This window comes from Octopus bimaculoides, chromosome 28 (genome assembly GCF_046866305.1).
Source record: "Octopus bimaculoides isolate indiv1 chromosome 28, ASM4686630v1, whole genome shotgun sequence".
NCBI lineage: Eukaryota > Metazoa > Mollusca > Cephalopoda > Octopoda > Octopodidae > Octopus > Octopus bimaculoides.
The window spans coordinates 9,724,501-9,752,000 of record NC_142955.1 but is presented as its reverse complement, the minus strand read 5'-3'; the positions used below and the strand labels follow the sequence as shown (position 1 = coordinate 9,752,000).

Genomic DNA, 27,500 nt, shown 5'->3' with positions numbered 1-27,500 from the left:
GCACGTACTAATTTCTTGACCAACACATTCCGCCTTCAGAACTGATGGACTGCTGTAGGAATTCTTATGGCTGCAAAGATCAACTTCTGATTAATCGAGGGTTTCTTTTGACGAAGTATGAAAATTTGGTACAGAAAATTGTACCTCAATCATAGTAAATGTATAAGTACATCTAACAGTATTGATATTCTTTTCTGCTCTAGGCACAAGGCCCGAAATTTGGGAGGAGGGGCCAGTCAATTAGATCTACCCCAGTACGCAACTGGTATTTAATTTATCGACCCCGAAAGGATGAAAGACAAAGTCGACCTTTGTGGAATTTGAACTTAGAACGTAAAGACATACGAAATGCCACTAAGTATTTCGCCCGGCATTCTAACGTTTCTGCCAGCTCACCGTCTTCTGGCAGTATTGATATTAACCGAGGAATATTCTAAGGAGACTAATTGTCCCTATTCCCTTTTCGCTTAGCACTCATATCTCTGTCACATGAATTGAACCATACACAATATGATATGGATACAATATCTTTGATAGAACAATGTTATGCCTCTTTTATATGGATAACCTCAAGCTATACGCAAAAATAATAATGATGGGGTGGTATTACTAACAACTGTGAAAAGTTTTATTGAAAACATTAACATGGAGTTTGGCTTGGATAAGTACGCCAAAAAGCAGCATTTAAAAGAGGAAAACTTCTACAACGTCCATTACTCTAAATGATATATGCTGTGCTGTTGAAGCTATTGCAACCGAGTTGAAGCCAGGAGTGTCAAAAGTACTGTCAAGGCTTCCTCCAAAGTTAGCAGCTGGTTTCCAAAACCAGAAAAGAGTTCTGTCTTGTTTTGGAAACACATTTTAAGAGTTTCCACATGCTCTAGAAAACATGGACTTAGCTAAACTAGAGAGAGCTCTCATTCATAATCTCGACTCAGAACGCAGTGTCGAATGTATCAACTATGAGTTGAGACGTCGAAGTGCGAAGCAACTCAAATTAGCATCATCTTCTCTAGTTAAATCCAAATCAGCTGATCTGATTGAATGCTGAAAAAATCCGAAGCATTCAGGCAATTTACCAAACTCACTAAACGTGTGGTAGTGGTGGTGGTGGTGGGGTGGGGGTGGGTGGGTGGAGGTTGGTTAGGGGGCGAGTGCCTGACATCATTAAAGAGTGAGTTAACCACCAGCAACAGTTAATGGCGCGGGGACAGGAAAAGAAAGAAATCACCAATGCTGCAATGGATAGGCGACAAGCCTGGATATTTTGAGAAATCATGGTGGACCGTTTACTAGTAGCACTGAGGTAAATACCTATCTCAGGACAGATAAAGAAAAGGTCGATAGGTTATTTTTAGTAATCAGATATACTAGAGACACTGCCCTTTCTGTGCCAAGAATCAGCGACATTTTCTGTTTGAAATAAAATTATCAAAAACTGTCAATGGAACGATATGCAATAAATTCGAAAATTTACTTGGATAATGTTAATTGCAAGACAGACGTAAGCCGTATTGATTTCAATCATGCATTGGATGATGTAGTGTGAGATTCTGAAGCCATAATGGATGTAAAAGTATTACTGTATCATATAAATTACGGAACTTTGCAAATGATTTTCTTTTTGTAAATTAAATTACTTAATTATTTCTTATTAAACTGTTTATTGCATATCAAATTCCTGTTCTATGACCTCAAAAACATATGTAAAGACATATCACATGACATTCTTGGTAACAGCTACGGATTTCGTTGCAAAATTGTATATTTTGCCGCCATCTTGGATTTCCGTCATATTGAAAAATTTATCCTTATTGTTTTGGTAGTAGTGGCGGGGTTTCAAACTTCAAGGAGTATAAACAGGAGTGTTGCCAAAATTGAAATCGCAAAAAAGTATATATTATTGCTGTGTGACCCTAACCACAACTTTTCAGGGGTTTCTCCAAAAAGAAACTAAAACCCAATTAAAATAACATCACCCGCCCTATTATAACAAAAGTTGGTGATTGGATAGTACAACGTGTATTTTTAAAATTGAACTAAGTTATTGATATCATCTATCATTTAACACATGCGCATAAGTGCATTTCCGTGAAATATTCACACTTATGCAATTTAACTAACAGTTGTATCATATGCACGTTATATTTTTTTTTGTTTAAGAAGAAAATGGACAAATAAAAGTGTATATTAATTTTATGAGTACTGGGTATTAATTCTATAAAACTGTGCATAATATATATATACATATACATATATATATATATATATATATATATATATATATATATATATATTAATTTTTCTATATGTGATAGTGGATTTTCATCGATGAGTTCTTGAAAATTGGTTATTTTCCCTAAAACTATATATATTTTATATATACTTTATCTATAAGGCTCAATTTAATTTTATTTTTTTATAAATTGATTTTAATTGAGTTTTTTACCTGTAATTTTGGATTTTGTCTCTAATAATATTATTATTATTATATATATATATATATATATATATATATATATATATATATATATATATATATATATATATATATATATATATATATATATATAAAACAAATAGTAAATGAGTATATGCATATATACGTACAGGTATGTGCATACCGACATCCACCTGTATGTATAGGTGCATATCTGGGTACAGGACATTGCAAACAAAACGTAGACGAGAAAACACGCAAGCCACATAGAGAACATTCTACTTCATCAGCTACCCCGCTTTTAACACCGGCGTTTCGAAGAGCTGGGCAGGACGCATCGTTAAAACGGCTCTTCCCATGGACCGCAAATTAAATTTGTATACACAAATTAAATCTTGCCATGGAGGAATGTAGTGACGGACAAAAAACAAGACAGGAAAACAAACAGAAAAGGCTATATATATATATATATATATATATATATATATATATATATATATATATATATATATATATATATATATATGGTGTATATATAAAGTGCATTAAGTAATCATCGTATTCCAATTTCTTTCACTTTTCAATGAGTAACAGATAAGCAGCCATCATTCTATACAGACACAACACAGACTACGCTTTCAAGGTTTTGGGATAAAGTCTTCGGAAATAACCCAATAGGTTTAACATTAATTCCGTGGAATATTCACGGGACCCGTTAGTATAAATAGCTCTCCCAAAATATTAGTTGTGAAGACCAGAGAAAATGAGATGATCAAGGCACAGAAATACTTACCCTACTCCAATTCTGATGTAATTGTTTGTGGAGTTAATTGCCAGAGTAATTATGACAATGACGGCTGGAAGACCTGGCAACGATATTTACATGAATGAATACAAATAAGTGGTTATTAATCAATATTTAAAACCATAAATTTTTGAAATTTGAATCGATATATTTGACTATGTTTTGACTACGTTTTTGTTCAGAAAAAATAGCTAATTCAAAAGAAATCAATATCTTATTTCATATCATATAGGGGTCATTTTTTGCCATCTTACCCTTTGACTTCTTGAAGACATGTATCACTAATACATAACTTCAATTCTATCGACTATATGTTTCAATGAGAAACAACATGTCAGACATACTGGAAGTTCTGGACAACAGTATGAAGACTAATTCACATAAACAACAACAAAATTCATCCTCACTAACTTCTAAGGTTTCGTATTAGATTCGTTCATAAAATGAAAGTAATTTTAGGCTGTTTTATTGGTTAACCGTCGAGATTTATAGTATACATTTATCATATATAATAAGTATTATATTTCATCCACTTTTCTCTCCGCACGTTTACATCTCATTTCCCATCTACTTTCGCATCTCACGAATTTACTAGTCTATTCAAGCTGAGTTCACTAATATTTACCACATTGCTTAATAAGAATCAAACTGGTCATCTGCCATTATTCCTGACTAAACTACTATGTTGATCAAGTAAAATTAATATCTTATTCCACTAATTACTCTTTACTCTTTTACTCTTTTACTTGTTTCAGTCATTTGACTGCGGCCATGCTTGAGCACCGCCTTTAGTCGAGCAAATCGACCCCAGGACTTATTCTTTGTAAGCCTAGTACTTATTCTATCGGTTTCTTTTGCCGAACCGCTAAGTTACTGGGATGTAAATATACTACCATCGGTTGTCAAACGATGTTGGGGGGACAAACGCAGACACACAAACATATACACATACATACATACACATATATATATATGTACATATATAGGACGGGCTTCTTTCAGTTTCCGTCTACCAGATCCACTCCCAAGGTTTTGGTCGGCCCGAGGCTGTAGTAGAAGACATTTGCCCAAGGTGCAACACAGTGGGAATGAACCCGGAACCATGTGGTTGGTAAGCAAGCTACTTACCACACAGCCACTCCTTTGCCTACTATTGAAATTATTTAGCTAATTTACATCTTCCATGTTCCAAGTTGATTATGTTATGATAGAAATTCTTCATGTGGCTCTCTGTAAAATATATGTTGAATTTCCTCCATTCATGATATAGGTGTAAATATTGCCAGAGGGAGATCTTATCTGGAATTTATCCGGTAGAAACAACAGCCAGAAAATGTAACCTAAAAGAAACTGTCTATAAAGAGAGGCTGGTGACGTTAAGAATGTCTTTGGTTATAGATTTGCTGAGCTGATCTGAAGTCAAACAGCAACAACAACATATCTTACAGTGGTTCCATCTAAATACAACATTCAGCTAACTACCTTCAGTCACATCTAAATTCTTATTTAGTCAAATCTAGATGAGAATTCTACATATAATTCACATCCAATTGAAGAAGTAAGAAGACCAAGTGACTGACATAGGCGATTATTTGTCGAAGGTTCCAAATCTGTGTTATCTTTTCACTTCATCTAACCTTTAGGAAACATTAGCTAAGAATATTTATCTTCAGATGTCAAACCACTAGACTTCTCAGCTTATGTTGCCATTGGTTCCTCAGGATTTTTCTTCATTATATCATTCCTCGTTTAACTCATGGTATATATATATATTCATTCAGCATCACCTGGACATTTATGTACATTATACAGTAATACTACAATATCTAAATTATCAGGGGCTTAATCCTTTCCTACAGGAATCAAGACTCAATGCTTTCACTATGCTAGAAATAGCTGCTAAATTTCCTTAAGTCCCATCTTACAATACTAAAAATCGAAGAACACATTGGGCAATATAATACTTGGTTATAGATCGAACGTTTTCAGTTATGAGTCTGCTCGATCAGTGCTGATCTAGAACTGAATAATTACTGTAGTGGAGTCATGTTTTCCTTCAGAATTTAATGCTCCTGGGTTTGTAAAACTGGAGTTTTCTGTGAGACAGATCTGTAATCGAGATAGTAGTTGTATTCAAGCAACGAGATTTTTAATTTCTAGCTTCAAAAATGTTTTTAAGTATTATAAGAATGATAATGATGTAAAGGATTCAGGACAGAGAACAATGTCCTAGATGTTTTATAGCAATGTCTGACAATAATATAGACAAAACGGAGTATAATGAACTTCAGTACCTACATAATAGCATCAACTTAAATAGAAAACCAGAAGACACGATTTATACTGTTTAGTTAAGTATCCAGAGTTCAATTCCCATTGAAGTCATCTTTGCTTTTTAACATTTTTAGTTCAATGAAACGAATAAGTATGATATTCAAGGTTCCAGTAATTCAAGTGTACCTTTTCCCATCAAGTGACATTCGGTGTGTGTGTGTATGTGTGTGCACAGGTGTGTGTATGTATATGGATGTGTGTGTGTGTGTGTGTGTGAAAGAGAAACAAACAAACAAACAAAAAAAGAAAGACAGAAATTGTGTGCATATGAGAGATAGAAGTAGTGGTAAAAAGACAGAATCGTTATACATACCCCAAGCCAAAATTGAACTCCTCACCATAAAAAAATTCTGATATGTTTTGGATAAAACAAACAAAGCCAGACACACATGAAGCGCCTCTACAGTCATCCACATGAGAGATGTCAAAAGGAAGTAGTGTAACAGAGTGGCCATTGTCTGCAATAACAACAACAACAAAAACAATAATGATTGCTAACTTTGATACATGGTTTCAAATATATATTGTTTTGCAGGGTTGGGGCATTGTTAACGATATCGATGCCACTACTTGATTGGTAGTTTAGATTATTGAGCTCAGAAGGATAAAACTCAAAATTTGGGTTTCGGGATTTGCCAATCACACACCCTACTATAAAGAAATAATAATAATAATAATAATAATAATAATAATAATAATAATAATAATAATAATAATAATAATAATAATAATAATAATAGTAATAATAATAATAACTGACTACCGAATATATAATTAATCTAATTTAATCATTAATGTACTTCCCCTGATTATCTATGACTTCCTTCCATCTATTTACAAGCTTTTTAATCCCATCAATGTAAAACTCATTTGGTTTCAAAGAGAAGAACAGTGAAATGTCAGTTTCGACCTCCTCCTGGCTTGCGAAGTTATGTCCCCCAAATGATTCTGTAAACTACGAAACAAATGGTAGTGTGAAGGAGCAAGTTCGGGAGAATAAGGTGGATGAGGAATTTTTTCCCAACCAAGCTCTTCGATCTTCTGTGATGTGATCTTTGCAGTATGGGGTCTGTCATGATAAAACATCACTCCTTTTCGATTCACTAAAGCGGGTCTCTTTTTCTTCAAAGCTTGGTTCAAACACTCTAATTACTGACAGTAGACTTGAGCATTGATTGTTGCATTAGGTGGTAACGATTCAAAGTGAATTACTCCTTTGCAATCCCACCAGATAGAGAGAAGAACCATTTTTCCATGAAGTTCCCTTCCTTGTTGTGGCTGAGCTTTTCCCTTTTACCAAGCCACTGTTTACGACGTTTAATATTTCGATAGAAGATCTATTTTTCGTCACCAGTCATAAGTCTATCCAAAAAAGGTGAAATAAGTTTGCGAAAATGGAGAGAATAGCAGATGTTAACTCGGGATTTGCGGTTGCTTTCAGACAATTCATGAGGCACCCATTTTCCAAGTTTAGGAGCCTTTCCAAGTTTTTGAAGATGACGATGAACAGTTTTATGGTTTTAACTAAGCTTTATTGCAAATTCTTTAACTGATAATGCAAGATTTTCTTCAAATAATGACTCAAGGACCTTATCCTCAAACTCAACTGGATCTTCATCTTCAAGGCTGAAATCTTCACTTCTAAATTTTGCAAACCGAAGAACTCATCAGTGGTTCCGGAATGCTCGTTTGAAAGCCGAAACAGGATTTATCCAAGCGGCACAAGATCAGAGTTTCCTCACATAGAACTATCAAGCTAACGTCACACACAACGAGACAGACACAAAGTGTAGACCCTGCAATGACAAACTGGGGAGTATTAACCACATTGTTGCCGGTTGCTCAGTCCTTGCCGCTACAAAATATAAAGCAGGCATGATTGAGTTGGCCAATATTTGCACTGGAGCGTATGCTTTCACTATGATGTCCCGCACCCTAAGATCTGATATGAATACCATCCAGAGCCAGTCACTGAGGGACAGAATGTTACCATCCTATGGGATTATGGGGTACATACAGATAGGCAAATAAATGCTAAATCACCAGATATCGTCACCAAAGACTTTTGACGAAAAAAAAAAGAATTCCTGTTATGGACATGAGAATGCCTACTGATACATTTCAAAGGAATTTGAAAAACTGTCGAAATATAAGGACCTTGAGACTGAGATATCTAAGACGTAACAATTAAAACCCAAAACCATCCCCGTTGTTGTAAGTAACCTGAGAATGATCAAGAAAGGTACTGACAAATATTTTGACAAGATCCCTGGGAAACTAACAATCTATGAGACTCAAAAGATGCTGCGTGCGCCTTTGACCCACGAATAGTCAAGAAAGAAAGCGAAAAAATAAAGAAATACACCCCTCTTAGGAAAGAAATAACCCGGCTATAGAAAATGAAGAAGATGAATATAGTACCAATTATTGTTGGGTCCTTGGGGACAGTATCAGAAGGGATCATGAGGAATATAAAAGAAATCGGAATAGAGTGCCCAGCAGAAATGTTACAATGTTACACAGTCAGAATAATCAGGCATGTATTAGATAGCTGAAAAGTGCGAATAGAATGGTACCGTCGGCTGCAGGTAGCAAGCCCGCTACGCATGCAAGACTCCAAAAGTTCCAACAAAACCTGAGATAAAAAAAAGAATAATAATTCTTTATTAGCCACAGGAGTCATAAACCAAACCAAACAAAAAATACAAAACAAAAGACAGTGGAGATTTGAATAAAACACTTGTAAACAAAGGAACAATAACAACAGTATTATAACAATAAAATTCCTCGGCAGGATGGAGTGCCATCCAGCGGCAACTAGGGAATCCAACAGATCCCGAGCTACCCTACTCACTGGGTGCAGCATGTTATGTATTCTTATTTCCTTTGTAACTTTCAGTCTGCAGGCGCATACTCAGAGTAGAAAGAACAATCTAAACATTAAATATAATATTTAGAGTTGTTGGAAGAATCTGGAAGGAGATGACGCATGGACTGCCACTGGGCGAAATCTATTTGAAGTAACAAACTGTTGTTCATAATGTTCAAAATCAAAACAAAATATGTACGAGTTTGAATATGTTTTCACTTACCTTACAAACAATTATTATTTTCATAGTAAATACTCGCATGCCTATCAGAAAGATAAGATCAGTGACAGCTAAAGAACAGCACAAGTTTACTAAAATCTTTGAACTCATCAATTTCCATAGATTTCTGAAAAAATGAAAAGACAATTTATTGATATTTCACTTATTGAAGCATAACTCTCTAAAAAATATCACTCAATGCATAAACAATAGCTACAACGTATAAAATATACGTTGTTGATACATTGACAACAGTGCTATACCATAAAATAGAATATATCAATACATTTGAGTCAGTTGTAAACACCTTGTTATATGTAATATCATCATAGACAGAAAAATAGGAGGAGTTTCAATTTGGTGTTGGGATTTCACCAGCGACTGAGTATCCTCTTTATCTCTCCAGAGATACCTTGGTTATAAATCAGCTATTACTGAAGGTGTTGGGAAATCTGCATGGCCGAACAGCTTAGATAACGTATTTGTGGAAGAGACATATACATATACATATACACATGCATGCATATATACTTATGGACATACATACGTGCATACATACATGAATGCATGAATGCATACATATGTACATCAACACATACACACACGCGCGCACGCACACACACATATATACAAATGGTGGTGCCCCAGCATGGTCACAGCTCGTGACCTAAAATCAGTTCAATTCAATATATATATATATGTGTGTGTGTGTGTGTGTGTGTGTTTTGAGAAGGAAGATTTATTAGAAATTCTCTCATAATGTAGAGGTTTGGACTTAGAAGTGCTCAAGAGTAGCTTCAGACGAAAGATATAAATACGTAATATGAAGAAACATAAAACCTTGTAATTCAATCCGCAGACATGACTCCGATTAGAGATGGATTTAATTTATGCGTAAATTAATAGAGTTTAAAAAATCCCCGGATGGAACAATGAAAACGTTAAAACATGCGTGTATTAGTAAAAAATATTGGAGAAAGACTGAATTGGTGATGGAAGCGAAGTAAAAGATACAATGAGGAGAGAAATTAAAATTCGGGATAGTAAAAAATTAAAGTAGGATACCAACGGCCGTTTCTGGGAGTTCATTGCGGGAAAATAAAGGGATATAGTACCCATTATTTGGCAATCCTTCCTTCTTCAGGGTAACTGGTTTTTCATGACGAATGACGAATAGTGGAGGGGGGTAGGTTAATTTTTAGAGATAAGGTGCATGTGTGAGGAAGGTAAAGAATTACCTAAATTAAATCAAAACAACCCATCACTACTAAACAACTTGTCAGACGTGGCTTTCTCATACAAACATAAAACTTGCACAACAATCTTACACTATAATAACTTTGGTTAGAATTAAACTAGGATATATCTTAAAACAAACATTCATTCCTTTTTATTAATATTTTTATTGGAATATATTTAATTCTTTACCTTCCTCACACATGCACCTTATCTCTAAAAATTAACCTACCCCCCTCCACTATTCGTCATTCGTCATGAAAAACCAGTTACCCTGAAGAAGGAAGGATTGCCAAATAATGGGTACTATATCCCTTTATTTTCCCGCAATGAACTCCCAGAAACGATCGTTGGTATCCTACTTTAATTTTTTACTATCCCGAATTTTAATTTCGCTCCTCATTGTATCTTTTACTTCGCTTCCATCACCACTTCAGTCTTTCTCCAATATTTTTTACCTATACACGCATGTTTTAATGTTTTCATTGTTCCATCCGGGGATTTTTTTAAACTCTATTAATTTACACATATATTTTTAATATATCTATTTATTTATAGATTAAAAAAAAACATAATATAATAATAGAAAATAGAATAAAATGTCTCTCTATTTATTTTTTTTATTCTATTATGTACATTTGCCTTTTAAATCCATCTCTAATCGGAGTTATATTTGCCGATTGAATTACCAGGTCTCTTATATTCTTCACATTATATATATATATATATATATATATATATATATATATATATATATATATATATATATATATAGGTATACGATAGATGCGATGGCGATGATATGAATTGCGACAGCATGGCTGTTTATTTCTCGGTCCAAGACACTTCTTTCTCTTCGTTTACGTATGTATGTATGTATGTATGTATGTATGTATGTATGTATGTATGTACCATTGCCAACACCATGTCACAAACTCTTTTAGTTAAGGAAATACTGGTCAGCTTAAAGCAAATGCTGACACTCTACAAATCTCAAGATAGTCCCGCATTCGAGTTGTATTAACATCTTTGGGAGGGTATTACTGCTACAAACACACGCACACATGTACACCACTTCCACATATACAGAAAATACACGAATATTCTCGGCCACACTAAAAATATGTTCATCTGGGTTTCATTGAAAATATTAACTCACCAACACCCACAACAGTTTACAGGCATACTGTTTAATGAAATACAGACACTGATATAGTAGTAATAGCAGAAAGAGTGTCACTACTTCACTACAATACTGCATTTATACTTTACTGAATTGACAAGTTACAACCCAACTTTGTTGTAACACACAGGATAGATCCCCACCGCCACTTTTATCTTTCGCATCTTATCCTTACATTGCGTCACTTACAAAACCTGCATTAACTATGTCCTATCACTCCTCTTCAGAGCGATAATATTCTGACTCCTCCCCTTATCCTGCAGACATCAAGCACATCGATCTTAACAATTTGTGAGAAGCTCACAAACTGTTAGATGTTGTGTTTGTGTATCTGAACAGTTTATAAAAATAGAATTTGAAATGCTTACTTGAAACAAACATGAATTATTACTGTAAGAATGAGACAGACAAATGATAGTCCACAGCCAATGTTTGAAAGAATGGATAAAAGATGAACATTCTCTATGCTTCCTTCATTCTGATAGACATCCTGCAATAGAAACAAACAATATATTAACTAGCTCCTCCTTCTCCTCTTCTTCGGTCACTGCTTATATAAACTGTGAATGTATATAATGTTAATGTAGAATGTGAGGGCTACATTCTTTCACTATTAAACCTTCTTATTCTTGCTGCTATAATTCCAGTAGTTCCCTTTTTTAACAGAGCAGTAGTCTTTTAGTAAGTAGGACTAATCTATTTCAAAACTGATTTGTCGTGGGTATTGTTGAGTGTCCGTTATGACAAAATATGAACGACAACTTTCTTAAGAAGTTATTCATCTCGTTTTCGATGGACATATGTTTTGAAATATGAGACGAATAAGTATGTAGATGCGGAAAGAAATGTAAAATTAAAATTACTTGGGTAACAAAAATAACAGAAGTGAAAACAATCACAGTAATAGAGACCACAAACTGAATTGATTTAGTAATGTTCCTGACATCATGGACAATGACAGAAACAACATCAGTGGCCCCACTATTTGCTCTTCTGTTGTTGTGATGTTAGGTGGTACTAGAACCGGTTTGGAATGGACTTATATATTGAGTTAGTTCAATTATTTCTGTCAGATAAACTATGTACTATAGACAAGTGTATGTTTTATGGTTGTAGGGAACAGAATTGTTGTATAACTGGCAGGTATTAGTGACATGAAAGTCAATAAAGCATATGTATTATTCATGAGAACTCTCGTGAATGAGAGGAGAGAATTCGTAACGAATCAGAAAGAGATAAACGGTTTAACGCCAGGGGAGCAAACATGTTTAGTATTCTCAGGAGATCTATGATGCCTTGACTAGATACCTATCAGTTAGTCTACCATTTAGACAGTCTTGGTACAATAGATATTCATACTAGGAGAGAGGTCAGTTGATCTCTGTTTCCTTCAGCTCAATATTGGAGAAGTTTTCATGCCTTTCATTGAAGATGATAACTTGGTACATTGAAAAGATACCATCCTAAATGTATGCTAATGAACAACAACGATAACAACAAGAACAACAGTAACTTCTAACAATATATCAACCTTACATGTATAATAAAACAGCCATCGACACAAAATCTACTATGTTAGTATTCCTTAGAATTTTTAATGGTTAAACATCAGCTGCCAAAGTACAGATCATTAACAATTTTTAATATTACTAACCATTAGTACAGAAAAACTTGCAAGGCGGTTACAGGAGCACAATACTTTCTTTCCTGGTACATAGTCGGATGTACTACAACCATACGTTGACCAATGGGGATTTTGTCCAGGGGACTCATCCCAATAAGCACACTGTGGATTGGTTGCATTCTGAAAAAAAAATCTGATAATCTAAACAAAATACATCGTAATTAAGATACAAGTAATTATAATGTGTCTTTTGCTTATTTCACCAATAAACCATCATAACTGACCATGGTCATCAATGATTGCTTATGACTGACACTAGAAATCCCACATCGCTGGCTGTGACCATTTCATCACATTTATAAGACTCTACACCAGATCATAAAAGTGGAAGAAAGCACTGGACTGTTTCGCTTAATAAAATATGAGATAGCTAGGTGTTCATTGTAGTGATGTATTTCACCACTGGTTTACTGGATTAGAGATGACATGAAGATAAACAACAACAATAACAATGTTCACTGAAATTGCACAGCTGCAACCAGGATAGGTAGTATGCAATCATAGAAAAATAACACCTGGTGATACTAAAATACAAGACAAACAACCTGAAACATCTAGGAATTAAAAAATACTTTCCCCGTCACACACAATACTTAATGTATAATGACACAACAAGTTATAACTCTCACAACAATAATAGCCGCGGTTGGTAACGCAAGCACTAAAGATTACAACCAGCAAGAGGGAGCATTAAAATAAGGGTGTACATACTTCCCTAATCGTCCCATTAAGTTACACACTACAACTAAACTTTTACACACTTTTGTTTAGTATAGTTAAAGCAGAGTACCTTTTAATGTATACACACTAATTTCGGGTACACCGCTAATATAAATAACAGTTTGACTTCACCGATCACTAAACTACTTTTATTACCTACCCAACCTATACTACATCATTTACCTCACCAATGCTACAACAGGACAATTATAAAATTTTAACAAAAAAGCCAACTAAAGCAACATTGCAAAGATGCATCAGACTCGTATACGCATCCACAAAATTCTCCAGATTTATTCATTTTTCATATTACCAGCCTATATATACCCGCTTTTTAAAACTCGTTTCATTAAACACTCTACAAAATTTAGAAAACCCTCATGCAACATAAATATCTACATGCACCATTCTAACTACCACCGAAATCAGAAACTTTTTTGAAACCATTCCTGTCTCTCAGTAAAAAACAATCTTAAACAGCACTAAAACCCATTCTGGTCTCTATGCCTCTAGAGTTGCTCTATAACAATACACGTAGAACTTTTAATTTGATAGCCCATGTACTGCAAGTGTACGTCACTTTACCCAGTCTGTTCGACTTCATAGACTTTTCGTAAGCCTACAAGCGTGACATCTATCATATAAACTAAGTGTTGTACTAATCCGTTCCATCATCTCTGTTTTGATTAGAAACAACAAAGTGCATCAAAGAACAATGATCGATTAAATGTGAACATCCGTGAACGTATCTCACATATAAAAAAATCAAACTAGGAATTGTAACATTCACGCCACTCATAGAGGACATAGTAAGGGAAACAAAACGACATAAAAGCAAACCAAAAGCTGAGCCGGTCTATACCTCGGCAATACATATAAACAGTAACACTAGAATATAAACAATATATTATGTGTAATGATGGTACTGTTGGGGCACCAACACTTTGCAATGCATCATAACAAATTACAAAGAGCATGAAATATCAGTCTTCACATCCTCACACTATGTGAAGACTCCACCCCACCAATGACCACCTCTACTGTTAAATGTAGATACAATAGAACATCCCCAGGCACATATGCTACACACCAGAGAGTGATGCATCTATCTATTAGAAACAACAGCTAGACCACCCTCAAATCACACCATAATATTACAAAAGAGAAATGATACACTTTATGTCAACAACGTTGAGATGGTCATGGCTAGAACCTATCTGGTTTTAGTTCCATTCACTTGTATCTGATACGGTTCGAAACAACATGTTAGGACGCTACTATAGTGACATCCTAAAACAACCTTCCTCTCAATCAGTTTAAACACACACACATACACACACACACACACAGCCAAAATAGCAACAACATCAATATAAACATGGACACCTATCACTAAGATGAAATGTACGTCTTAAAGGATATATGTAAACAAGTAATAAATGCGGCTCTTTGATCTTGCTTACCAGGTCTTTAACTGTTGTGATATCTCATCAAAACTTACAGGCAATTGGAGGAAATTGTGGAGAAATATCATATATAAACTGTCACACAGCACAACGCTATATATGGACATGTGAAGAATGTCCTTAATCTCGAGAAAGGTGTTTCTGGATCACCAGATTTGGGGATTGTACCTCGTTATTTGGCAGAAACTAAATATGTACCAGGGATCTGATCAGGACTGACCCTAATTACAAAACTCAACAACAAGCACTGCAAATACTGACACATTTATGCTATTACACTACCAACAACAGCAGCAGTAACTACTACTTCTACTACAAATACTACTAGTATTAGCGCCGTGCTCCGTGTTTATTTCGGGAAATGTGAGATATGGACTGGAAAGGAAACATTAACATCAACAAGAACAATAACATCGACAATAATAAATACCCAGCTATTACCTGACGTTTTAAAGTCAATGATATATTAACTGGTTCACTAAGGTTGGTCATTTGAATGTTTGGAATATTTGCACCAATAATATGACTGTTAAGCTTTTTATTTTCTCCGGTGTTAGACTCTTGTATAACCTGTAAAGAGAAGTAATTAAATAAACTAATTTATTCAATAGAATAAAGTGATACATTATTACTTTATTTAGTACAAATAAACACAATATGTATTACAGGCGAGTTCAAGCCTGACGGTTGTTCTTGCTCTAGTGGGTGGGGAATGTGTTTTGTATCTAAATTGTTAACATAATGGGTGCGGGTGTGGGTGCTAAAGAAGATCTCTTCGCAACCAACGTGTACTGTATTTCATCTCACATCATAGTACCTTAAGAAAGTGATCTCTACCAGAGGCTCTGGTTGAAAATACCTTGTCTGCACTCCTACAGAATCCCAATGCCTGAGCACACACTGCCAATATGATCAACCGCAAACTTGAGGAATTAGGGGTGTGTCTAGAAATGCTGCCTCGCCCTGCCTACACCATCAGATTACCACCTTTTCCGAGGCATGTCTTATTAACTGCATGGATGAAAGTTCAACAATGTGGATGAGATTGAAAACGGATGCAGGGAGTTATTTTGCCTCTAAACCAGCCAAATGGTATAAGCATGGAATTGAGCTTCTTGCATAACGATGGCAACAGACCACGGAATATGATGGGATATGCTCTTTTAATACTTAGGGTAAAATAGGCAACAAATTTTATATTTTTCCTAAAAATGTTTTTTCAAATTACTTTATATCATACAAGTCTAATTCGTATCGACTTTATGATATTAAAATGAGTTTAGTTGAGGCACATATGAGACGTTGTAGACTGTAAATACGATCGATAAACTTTTATTCCCTACAAACTGTTTTTTTGAAATTTTTTTCGTAAATCTTGACATTAACACCCGCACGATTACCTACCTAACCCTAACCCTAACCCTGACCCTAAAACCCGAACCCAGCACTGTAGTGAAAATCGGGCGGGTGTTAATCTGAAAATTTACCAATCTTTTTTAAAACACATTTACTTACTAACATTTTTTTATTTAGTGTGTGTGTGTGTGTGTGTGTGTGTGTGTGTGTGTGTGTGTGTGTGTGTGTGTGTTGCCCATATATATATATATATTTATATTTATATATATATATATATATACACTTAACACTTAGTTGTGGGTTGGGAGTTTGATTGGCAGAGGTCATTATTATTATTTTAAATTTCCCCCGCTTGGGGCAGGTGGAGAATAGTCTATTATATCGACCCCTGTGTTCAACTGGTACTTATTTTTAGACCCCGAAAGAATGAAAGGCAAAGTCGACTTCGGCGGAATTTGAACTCAGAACGTAGAGATGGGCGCAAACCTCCCGTCGCGACACTGATCCTGCAGAACAGGGTTGAGTGTGAAAACCAACTTTAAAGTGTAAATATAGATGTTTTTGAATACACACTCATACATACATACGTACAAACACACACATACATACAAATAAACACTTACATACAAATACCTGTCAAGTTAAACATTTATTCCCTACAAACTGGATTTTTGGAATATCTTTCTTAAAACGCATTTACTTACTACAATATATATATATAGGGAGAGAGAATACACATTAATACACACATACATACAAATACCTGTCATTTCTTTTTATTTAGTGTGTGAGTGTGTGTGTGTGTGTGTGTGTGTGTGTGTGTGTGTGTGTGTTGCCCATATATATATATATATACACTTAAGACTTAGTTGTGATCTGAACATAACCGCTTCTGACACAGACGATCGGGAGCCCTTTTGGGCATCCTATTTTCCTTGTTGGAAGGATTCCCGACCCATGGGCAAAGGGGAATAGATGATGATGATGATGATGATGATGTGTGTGTGTGTGTGTGTGTGTGTGTGTGTGTGTGTGTGTGTGTGTGTGTGTGTGTGTGCGTGTGTGTTTCTGGCTAATTTGGCAGGAGTTTTGCAGTCTGCATGAGGTAGTTTGTGTTTATGTCACGAGTCGAATTAATTTGTTTGTAATAGCAATGCCCGGACAAGTCAAAATATCTTCGTGTTTTACTCCTTCGCCTGCAGTAAAAGGAGCCAGGAACTCTTCTCCGGTAAGTTGAAGAAACAATAAGAATAATTTAATAAGTTTTAGCTTCAGTTTATATTTTATGTTACCACACAGTGTTATATGTGAGATAATAGTTTCACTTTAATAGTTTCAGTATTAAAGTGAAACTGTCTGACATTGGAATAGAGAGATGTTATTTTTCCCTTTTGACACGTAATACTACAATAGTGGAGGAGATGTGACATTGCAGTGGGCTCGCACTAAGCAAGAAGTTAAAAATTGTTCTGACCTAAAACACTACCTGGACCGTAAGTAAGGCATATGGAAAATTTGAATGAAATTGGTTGTGTAGTTCTCAAGTTTTAGGGATTCACACAGACAGACAGACACACATTCTCATCTTTATATATATATATATATATATATATATATATATATATATATATATATATAAATATATATATATATATATATATATATATATATATATATATATATATATATATGTGTGTGTGCATGACTGCGTGTATAAATTTACAATTTTTTCTGCATATGTATCTATATATCTATGTAGACATATATATCAGGTCATCCCATGTTTTAGACACTATTAAATTTCATTCAATTTAAAAAAAGTTAAAATCGGACAGAACTTATAGGATGACCTGTCATATATATATATATATATATATATATATATATATATATGTGTGTGTGTGTGTGTGTGTGTGTGTGTGTGTGTGTGTGTGTGTGTATGTATACACGTATATGTACAATTACCAATTTATTTATTTGTTTACTTATTGTGTATGTGTGTGTATGTACACGTGTGTATACACATATATGTATACATAAATGAACTTGTGTGTGTATATATGTATCTATACTATAAAAGGCAAATTTTCTCTCTGTGTGTGTATGTTTAAAATTCATACATTTACATAATTCCAAATTTCTTCGATTAAACAATCGCAATTAATATTCTAAATACAATATGTTAGGTCACTGCGTCATTTTTTCACTCCAAAAATTTCCTAATAATGAATAAAATCCGTAAAACTACGGAGGTAAACATTTTCTCCCTAATAAAATCTAATTTCCTCTTTGTAATACAAATCCTTTCAACTCCTACTTTCTCTTATGAACCTTTACGACCAATCCAACAACAAATACAAAAAGAAAGGAAGGAGAAAAAGAAAACTATCAAAACTGAAACAATCACATTTCGATACTGGAATGACAGATACTAAAACTACATACAAAATTACTTTGCCCCTCTAAAATTAACTATTTCTATTCCTCTTACACATCGTTTCAATTGCTACTTTCTCTTATGAACGTTTACGAACGATCCAACAAAAAGACAAAGAAATGAAAGAGAGTGAGAGTCAAATAAACAGACACACTGCCAATCATACGTAAATACACACATATATATGTACCTATGGTTACCAATGACCTCATTCTAATTGGCGGGAATTATAAGTTTACTTTCCATTTCTAACACCGTCCTTCACCAGCGAGACATCTTTCTCAAATACGATCAACAAACATTTATTCCCTACAAACTGTGAGTTTTTTTTGAAAATCTTTTCGTAAATCTTGAGATTAACACCCGCATCATTACCTACCTAACCCTAAAAAACCTTAAGCCTAACACTGTAGTGAAAATCGTACGGGTGTTAATCTGAAAATTTAACAATCTTTTTAAAACACTTTTACTTACTAACATCTTTTTTTATTTATTGTGTGTGTTGCCCATATATATATACACTTAAGACTTAGTTGTGGGTTGGGAGTTTGATCGGCAGAGGTCATTATTATTATTATTATTATTTATTTATTATTATTATTATTTTAAATTTTTCCCACAACGGCGGCTTCGGGCAGGTGGAGAATAGTCGATTATATTGACCCCTGTGTTCAACTGGTACTTATCTTTTAGACCCCGAAAGGATGAAAGACAAAGTCAACTTCAGCGGAATTTGAACTCACACACTCATACATACAAATATCTGTCATTCTCTTCCAAATACGATCGACAGTCAAACATTTATTCCTTACAAACTGAATTTTTTTAATATCTTTATTAAAACGCATTTAATTACTACCATATATAGACACAGAATACACATTAATACACACATACATACAAATACCTGTCATTTTTTTTTATTCAGTGTGTGTGTGTGTGTTGCCTATCTTAATATATAATGCTGAAGTCCTGTACTTACTAACATTTTTTTATTTAGTGTGTATGTGTGTGTGTGTGTTGCACATATATATATGCACTTAAGACTTAGTTGTTGGTTGGGAGTTTCATCTGCAGAGGTCATTATTATTATTATTCAGATTAACACCCGCACGATTTTCACTAGGGTGTTAGGGTTACGGTTTTTGGGTCAGGGTTACGGTTTTAGGGTTACGATGAGGGTTAGTCTTACGGTTACGGTTTTAGGGTTAGGGTTACGTAATCGTGCGGGTGTTCATCTGAAAAATCACCGAAATGTGAAAACTACCCACCCTCCCATCTGTTATAACTTTTGTTGTTCTGTTTAATATGTACGTAGATTATGCCTCCAAACAAGACAGCTTGCTGGGGAAAGAAAGCAACCGGTTTAAAAAGACAGCAACAGACTGCAGCAATTCACCACATTCCAGAAGTTACTTTGAACATAGTGCAAAACGGTGCATCATTATCTACTGCCCAATCTGATAGAATTCTGGCAGAACTGTGTAGCAACAGATCGCCAGCAATTGCTTCATCACAAATTGCCGTCCTAGCTCCTGCGAAAAGGAATTACCCTGCTATGTATAATCAAGGCAGCGCAAAAAGTTGTTTTGCACAAGCATTTGTATAGCGAATTAGACGGATGAAATTTACGTACACTTAATAATGTTACACAAAACAGCCTTCAGACTTTCCGTATTAATTTCGTCTTTTGAATTATGAACATATTTACATCATAAGGGTTTTTTCATTGTAAGGCTTTCTTTTTTAGTTGATTTTCACCTAGCAAGACTTATCGTAGATGGCGTAATAAGTCACACCCGGACAACGTTGGGTTATACTGCTAGTATATATATATATATATATATATATATATATATATATATATATATATATATATATACTATTTAACACAATATGTGCCTATTTATTTACTTATTTATTTACACTTCTGTATATATATTTATATATGCAATTTCAAATAATATGTGCGTATTTACTTAATTACTTATATAATTTTTATATGGAAACATCTGTACACTTCAAAATTACTCTTTCACTTACATGATTCTCTCTCCTTCTATATATTTTTTAAGTACAACTGAACAAAATTGAACATGCATAATAGTGTATGTGAGTGTACGAGTATATGCATATTTATGCATGTATATGTATGTGTGTATATCTATATCTCTCTCTATATATATATGTGTGTGTGTGTATATATATATATATATAAGATCTAACTACAAACCTGGCCAAAACAGAGAACAATTGAAAAAATTAAAAAGGAAAATGAAAAAAAGACAGAAAGGAAAAAGAGAAAAAAACAAAACAAAACAATTCACCACCTTGGGTTGAAAAGTCGGGGATTCTGGGAAACCCTTCTAATGGCTATTGAGGCACGCCACACACTTGCAGCGTTGCCGTGAGTGACGGCGAGGCTGATGCACTGGAACAGCCAAGCGCCCTCACGAGCCTCAACAGTTACCTCTGCAAGGCGAGTTGCCAGTGAAGACAGGAATCTCGAAGTTAGTGGTCAGACCCCACCAAACGTCTCGAACGCCACAGCATGGAAAATGTAGTTCACCGACAGATCGCGCTATCTCAGAATTTGGTTCTGCTCAGCCGCAGAAGCTGTGGATCTCGCCCTGATCGCAGCATCCAGGATGTGAGAAAAAGCAAAGTAGTCGCTAGCTGTGACATCCCAGACAAGGCATCTGCCTTGCGAACAGGCCCACAGTGTGAGGCCTTCGGGTCTCTTCCCATCAGCCCTGGACAATCCAGATGGTTCCAAGATGGAGGGGATGTTTGACCGGGCAAAGCTTTTCTTGAGTATCATGTTCAACTCCGTATGACGCGCGAAGCGACCAGCATTCAGGCGGCAAGAAAAGGCCATGGAAGCCTGTGGAGTCGAGGAGCCTGCCACAACGACAGATCAAACCCGTGCATACGCCAGCTTCCACTCTGAGGTTCGTCCATGTTCGTCCAAGCTGAGTAGACCACCAACATTAACAACAGGAATGGCATCATGAGTATTTGGCGCTAGCAGACAGTAAGCGGCGCCTTGAAAACTGGTCCTACTGGATGAAGAGTGACTTGAAGGTAACCTTTGAAATCATGTTGTCCCAAGCTCTTCTGATTCCGACAGTCCTCTACCTTCTCCCGAGCAGACAAGCCCAATTCCCTCCAGTATTGGAGAGCTTCATCCAACTCCCTGTTGGAACTGGTCCATGCTGGAGAGGAGAGGATGTTGCTAACTAGGGTGGAGAAGCAGGAGAGAGAGAGAGAGAGAGAGGGACGAACACTTAGAAAGACCAAGACCTCCAAATCGCTTGGGCAATACAGCCAGATCGCGGGACGTTGGTGAGAGTTTCACATTGACTAAGCATTCGAGTCTCTCAAAGATTAGGTTGTCGAAGCGTTGGAGGCATGATGGGAATCGCTAAGATGAGCTGACTCTGAGTAAATATAGAATCTTAGGGATCAAAAGGTAATTCCTAAGTACGAAAAAACCTTGTTGGGGTTCGATAGCTTCAATATTTTTCAGCAATTGCTCAAGGGCAGCTACCTTCGACTGGAAGATGGACTCAAAGGCAAGGTCAGTGATTGAGGCACCTAGAGAGCACCAAACCGATGGAGGAGGGAATGCAATGGAAAGGAAGGACTCTACAAAATTATCAATAGTTGGCTGATGTTGAGAAGCCAGGTGGTTGAGGATCCAGAGCTCACGTTTGGAGCTGTTTACTTGGTGACTTCGCCGACCAAGCTCCCCAACCATCATGCTAGCAATGGCGAGAACCCTGTTCGGAGGTCCCTCCAAACAAGCATCGTCGAGACACCACATGTTGAGGTCTAGCTTGACGCCCATCTTGGTGATGTCATCAATGCCCAGTGCGAACAGAGCGGGCCCGAGTGGTTCACCCTGTTGGACTCCTGAGATAGGAGGGCTCCTGATAAGTTTGCAAAGGAAGGCGGTTGAGTCGTGGGACCTTCTCTCTTACTGGGCTGAAGACAGCATCGCGGCTGATGGAGTTGAAGGCATTCTTAAGGTCAAGTTTGAGGATGACCTTGGTTGACAAGGAGGGCAAGTTGGCATATGCTCTGGTAGCATGGGCGGTAGCTTCACATCCCAATTTGGGGCCCACTCCTAGCTGGGTATAAGAAAATCCCTCCTTCAATAAGCTAGAGACCGATTGTAAGCACATCTTTGCAGTGAAACGGCGAAGAGTGCTGCAGACCGAAATGGGGTGCAGGTCTCCATTAGGCTTGGTGAACCTGAATAATTTTGCACCGAAGAATAGTGGGCGGATATAATGGAGGAGGTTCGCTGAAGAGAACTGATTCACAAACTGAGTCAAATTCTCCAAGAGCTCAGGTTCAGCGACACCAGCCGATAAGAAGATACCATCTTTGGGGTGTTGACGCCGAAGGCCATCAATTCCTGCACCTGAACCAACGAGAAGGATGAAATCGCCTTTCTGATGTTATCAGAGATGACGACCGGTGTCAAACATTCTGGGGGATCGGACCAGTTTAGTTGTTTACCAGGGGGTGCCGGTTTAGGAGACTCAGAGTCACACGGAGCGAGAGAGGATAGAGAAGAGAGGAGACGAACAGCCTCTTTTATGTCGAATTTGCTGAATTTAGGATTGACTGTGCGCATAATGTTTATCGGTTGCCTGTCGGTAGGCACCGTGCTCGATGTCAAATTGAGGTGAAAAGTGGTTGGGTTAACTCAAATAGCTGTAAGTGTCGCTTGAGAGAGGATGTAATGGAGCCTGATTTCACATCGTGCACGTGGAGAGCAGTCGGACGCATTGTGGGATAAACATACATTTTTCAACAAGCTGGAGAGCGCTCGAGGAAAGCTATTCTGAGCTCCCTTAGGGATCGAGCTTCGATTTAGATAAACCCTGGAGGGCTGCAGCAAAGTCCTCAGTAGAGAGTTGGTTGTCATATATATACATGCATATGTGCGCGCGTGTGTGCCTATTTATATACACATGTTTTGCATTCTTATAATTTATTTCCACTCAAATAATTCTCTCTCCCTGTTTATACTTATTTTTACACAGACTAATTAAAAATACTTTCCTTTTCTTTATACTTATATAGCTGTACGCCTACATGACTAATTAATTATTAGTATATGTAAGTACATATTCAAAATGGGAATGGATGTAAATTTATACCTATGTACATATATCTGTGTATAAGAATAGACGTATACATGTCTGGGTGTATACGCTTATGAGCATAAGTCTTTATATGTATATATGTGCATACATGCATGTGTGGGTACGAGCGCATACACGTGAGTGAGCAGATATACATATAAGTGTGTGATTATGGAAGTGTGTATATGTGTATACATATGAAAGTGTATGTGTCTAGATGTACGTGAGTGCATGTATGCATATATGCATGTGTATATATGTATATACGCGTATATATGTATGCATGTATATGTAAGCATATATATGCATGTGTATATATATATATATATGTGTGGTGACATGTGTATGAGTGTATGCGTATGCCTACATGTATGCACATATATGTATACGTATGTGTATACGGGCAAATGTATGCAAACATGAGTGCAAATGAATATATACATGTATACCTGCGTATGTGTGCAAATAAATGCATATGTGTGCAAATAAATGCATATGTGTGAGTGAAAATATAAATATATATATATATGTATATGTTCGTGGATACGAGCGTGTGTTTATGTATGCATGTATGCTGAAACATACATGCACATCGGTGTATGTGTATGGGGAAACGTGCATATATATATATATGTATATACCTTAGCCGTGATATATACGTATGCTCACTCATATATGTGTATGCATATGTGGGTGCATGTATGTGCATATGTACGTGTATGCGTGTATATATATATATATATATATATATATATATATATATATATATATATATATATAACTTAATAGGCTAAAAGTTTGATATTAATTAATATGAATTTAATACCTTGATGACTGCTATGAAGCAGGAAAGTATACTAGTCCTTATATATATTTAATACTCGATATTTCATATATTCAATAAGATATTCAATACTTCATTTCATTTTACTATTTATATTATATATTCCATATTCTATATCCCACATTAATTTTATAAGAATATAAATAAAACATAAAAAACAGAGTAGGAACTCTTTTAAATAATATATTCCTCTATACACTATCATACAAACCCCTTGTTTACTTTATATATATATATATATATATATATATATATATATATATACGAAATTTAAAAAAAAATTTAAAAAAAGGAAAATACACACACTTTACATAGTTTTAATATATTTTTTAATATATCGACCGGTTTCGCTTTCGCTATTCATGATGTTATGGTTTACTTATTTGAATATGTATTTTCTTAAGAAGACATTTTGTCCATGTTTTGTGTGATGATATTTACGAGTGAATGGCTTGACAAGAAGAAGAATAATGGCAGGTAATTGGTTATCGTTATTATTTTTGTTGTTATTCTACACAAGGGAGATAACTGTTCAGCTTTCAGTAAGGGGAGGGGAATATATGTGTACACACACACACAAAACAAGGGTTGATGTAGTCGTGAATTGAAATATGCAAAAAAATAATAAAAGTATTTATGCGTGCATATTACTACGTGTTCTGTATTTTTCAATGAAAAAAGTTTCTTTATTTAAACGTTCTTGTTGGAGAGATGGTGTTTTTGCACTGGTAGAAGGGGAAAACTGTGAAATTTGGTTTGATGTTATGTGAACATTTTTCTATATGTTCACTGAGAGGAATTTGCCTATATTGTGGAAACAGATTTCCTCTTTATGTAGAGTGGTTCTCCTTCTTAAGGTCAACCCCGTCTGTCCAATATAGTTATGACCGCAACCCGAGCAGATTATTACATAAATTAAGTTCTCAGAGGCACAAGTGTAACTAGTTTTAATTGTGAACCTCTGTCCTTGTTTGAAAAGGAAATCCGAGCCTTCAAGTAAGTTGAGGCAGGTTCCACAGGTTCCATATATATATGGAAGACACTTGCCCAACGTTCCACGCAATGGGACTTACTACACAGACACACTAAGGTACGGGGACGTAGACACACCCATACGGTTGTCAAGCAATAGTGAGCAGTGGTGCGGGACAAACACATAGACACGCACCTCCCCCCTCCACATATATTATAATTATCAAATCCCATTAGAGGCTATGTTCGCCCCATGAATGTATGGTGTTATCCAAGGAAGTACTGGTTCAATACCGAATATTTTGGTGGAATTAATTTCCTTAGGTGTATATATAAAACCATATTGATTATATTCATATAAAAGAAGAAAAAGAAAATGGAGATTGGGAAGTTAATAATTGTTTATTATTAACAACAAATCAATCATCATCCCTTACAACTGTTCCAGTTAATATACTCGATGAATTAGTCAAGCATTAAATTGATATGCCCTGAGCATAATATCTTCAGAGGGTAAAAATATACCTTTTGATGTTTTATATATGTTGATGGAATCATTATAGCCGACTGAATGGTGCTGTTCATGATTTGCATTTTTATGAATTCGGGCGGGGGGTTTGCAGGTTGGTTGAAGATAAGATATAAAAGGTAGATATCAGGTCATCCTATAAGTTCTTTCCTATTTTACAATTTTTATTATTGAATGAAATTTAATAGCATTTCAGAATGTCTAATGGAATTAAAAATCCCTTTTTTGCATTCGTGTACATTTAAACGAATTAAACATTATTTTACAGAATAATGGAATTAAAATTTCTTTCATTAAAACCCTTTCTAACATGGAAGTATCCAAACACCATTTAAGGCACATAATGCTTTATGAGTACAAAAAGGAAACTCTGCGGCTGAAGCGACTCGAAACATACACTCAGTTTATGGGAAGGAATGCTTGAATGAAAGATCTTGCAGAAGATAGTTTGCAAAATTCAGAAGTGGAGATTTCAGCTTTTGAAGATGAAGATCGAACAGGACGTCCAGTTGAATTTGATGATAAGCTCCTTGAGGCATTAATTGAAGAAGATCCTGCATTATCAGTTGAAGAACTGGCAATAAAGCTTAGTTAAAACCATAAAACTGTTCATTGTCAACTTCACCAACTTGGAAAGGCTCCTAAACTTGAAATATGGGTGCCTCATGAATTGTCCGAAAGCAACCGCAAATCCCGATTTGACATCTGCTCTTCCCTCCAATCTCGCTAACTCATTTCACACAATGGATCTTCTATTGAAATGTTAAACGTCGTAAACAGTGGCTTGGTAAAAGGGAAAAAGCTCAACGACAACCGAGAACGGATCTTCATGTACAAAAAAGTTCTCTCTATCTGCTGAGATTGCAAAGGAGTGATTCACTTTGAATTGCTACCACCTAATGCAACAATCAATGCTCAAGTCTACTGTTAGCAATTAGAGCGTTTGAACAAAGCTTTGAAGAAAAAAAGACCCGCTTTAATGAATCGAAAAGGAGTGATGTTTTTTTCATGACAATGCGCGACCCCATACTGCAAAGATCACATTACAGAAGATCGAAGATCTTGGTTTGGAAAAAATTCCTCATCCACCTTATTCTCCCGACCTTGCTCATTCAGACTACCATTTGTTTCGTAGCTTACAGAATCATTTGTGGGACATAACTTTCGCAAGCCAAGAGGAGGTCGAAACTGACATTTCAGAGTTCTTCGCTTTGAAGCCAAAAGAGTTTTACATTGATGGGATTAA

General features: G+C 35.7%; 1 protein-coding gene across 2 annotated transcripts in view; it reads right to left on the bottom strand.

Moving 5' to 3' along the window:
• Positions 1–27,500, bottom strand: part of LOC106878117 (adhesion G protein-coupled receptor G6) — a 126,233-nt gene that overhangs the window by 7,230 nt on the left and 91,503 nt on the right. The window contains exons 24-29 of one of the 2 annotated variants that reach the window (XM_089344833.1): positions 15,399–15,527; positions 12,742–12,891; positions 11,456–11,577; positions 8,672–8,795; positions 5,893–6,037; positions 3,234–3,306 (exon numbers count right to left, since the gene is read on the bottom strand). In XM_089344833.1, coding sequence (XP_089200959.1) covers positions 3,234–3,306; positions 5,893–6,037; positions 8,672–8,795; positions 11,456–11,577; positions 12,742–12,891; positions 15,399–15,527 — 743 coding nt within the window. Of the gene's footprint in view, positions 1–3,233; positions 3,307–5,892; positions 6,038–8,671; positions 8,796–11,451; positions 11,578–12,741; positions 12,892–15,398; positions 15,528–27,500 lie in introns of those variants that run through there. The other variant, XM_089344834.1, reaches the window with a different exon arrangement.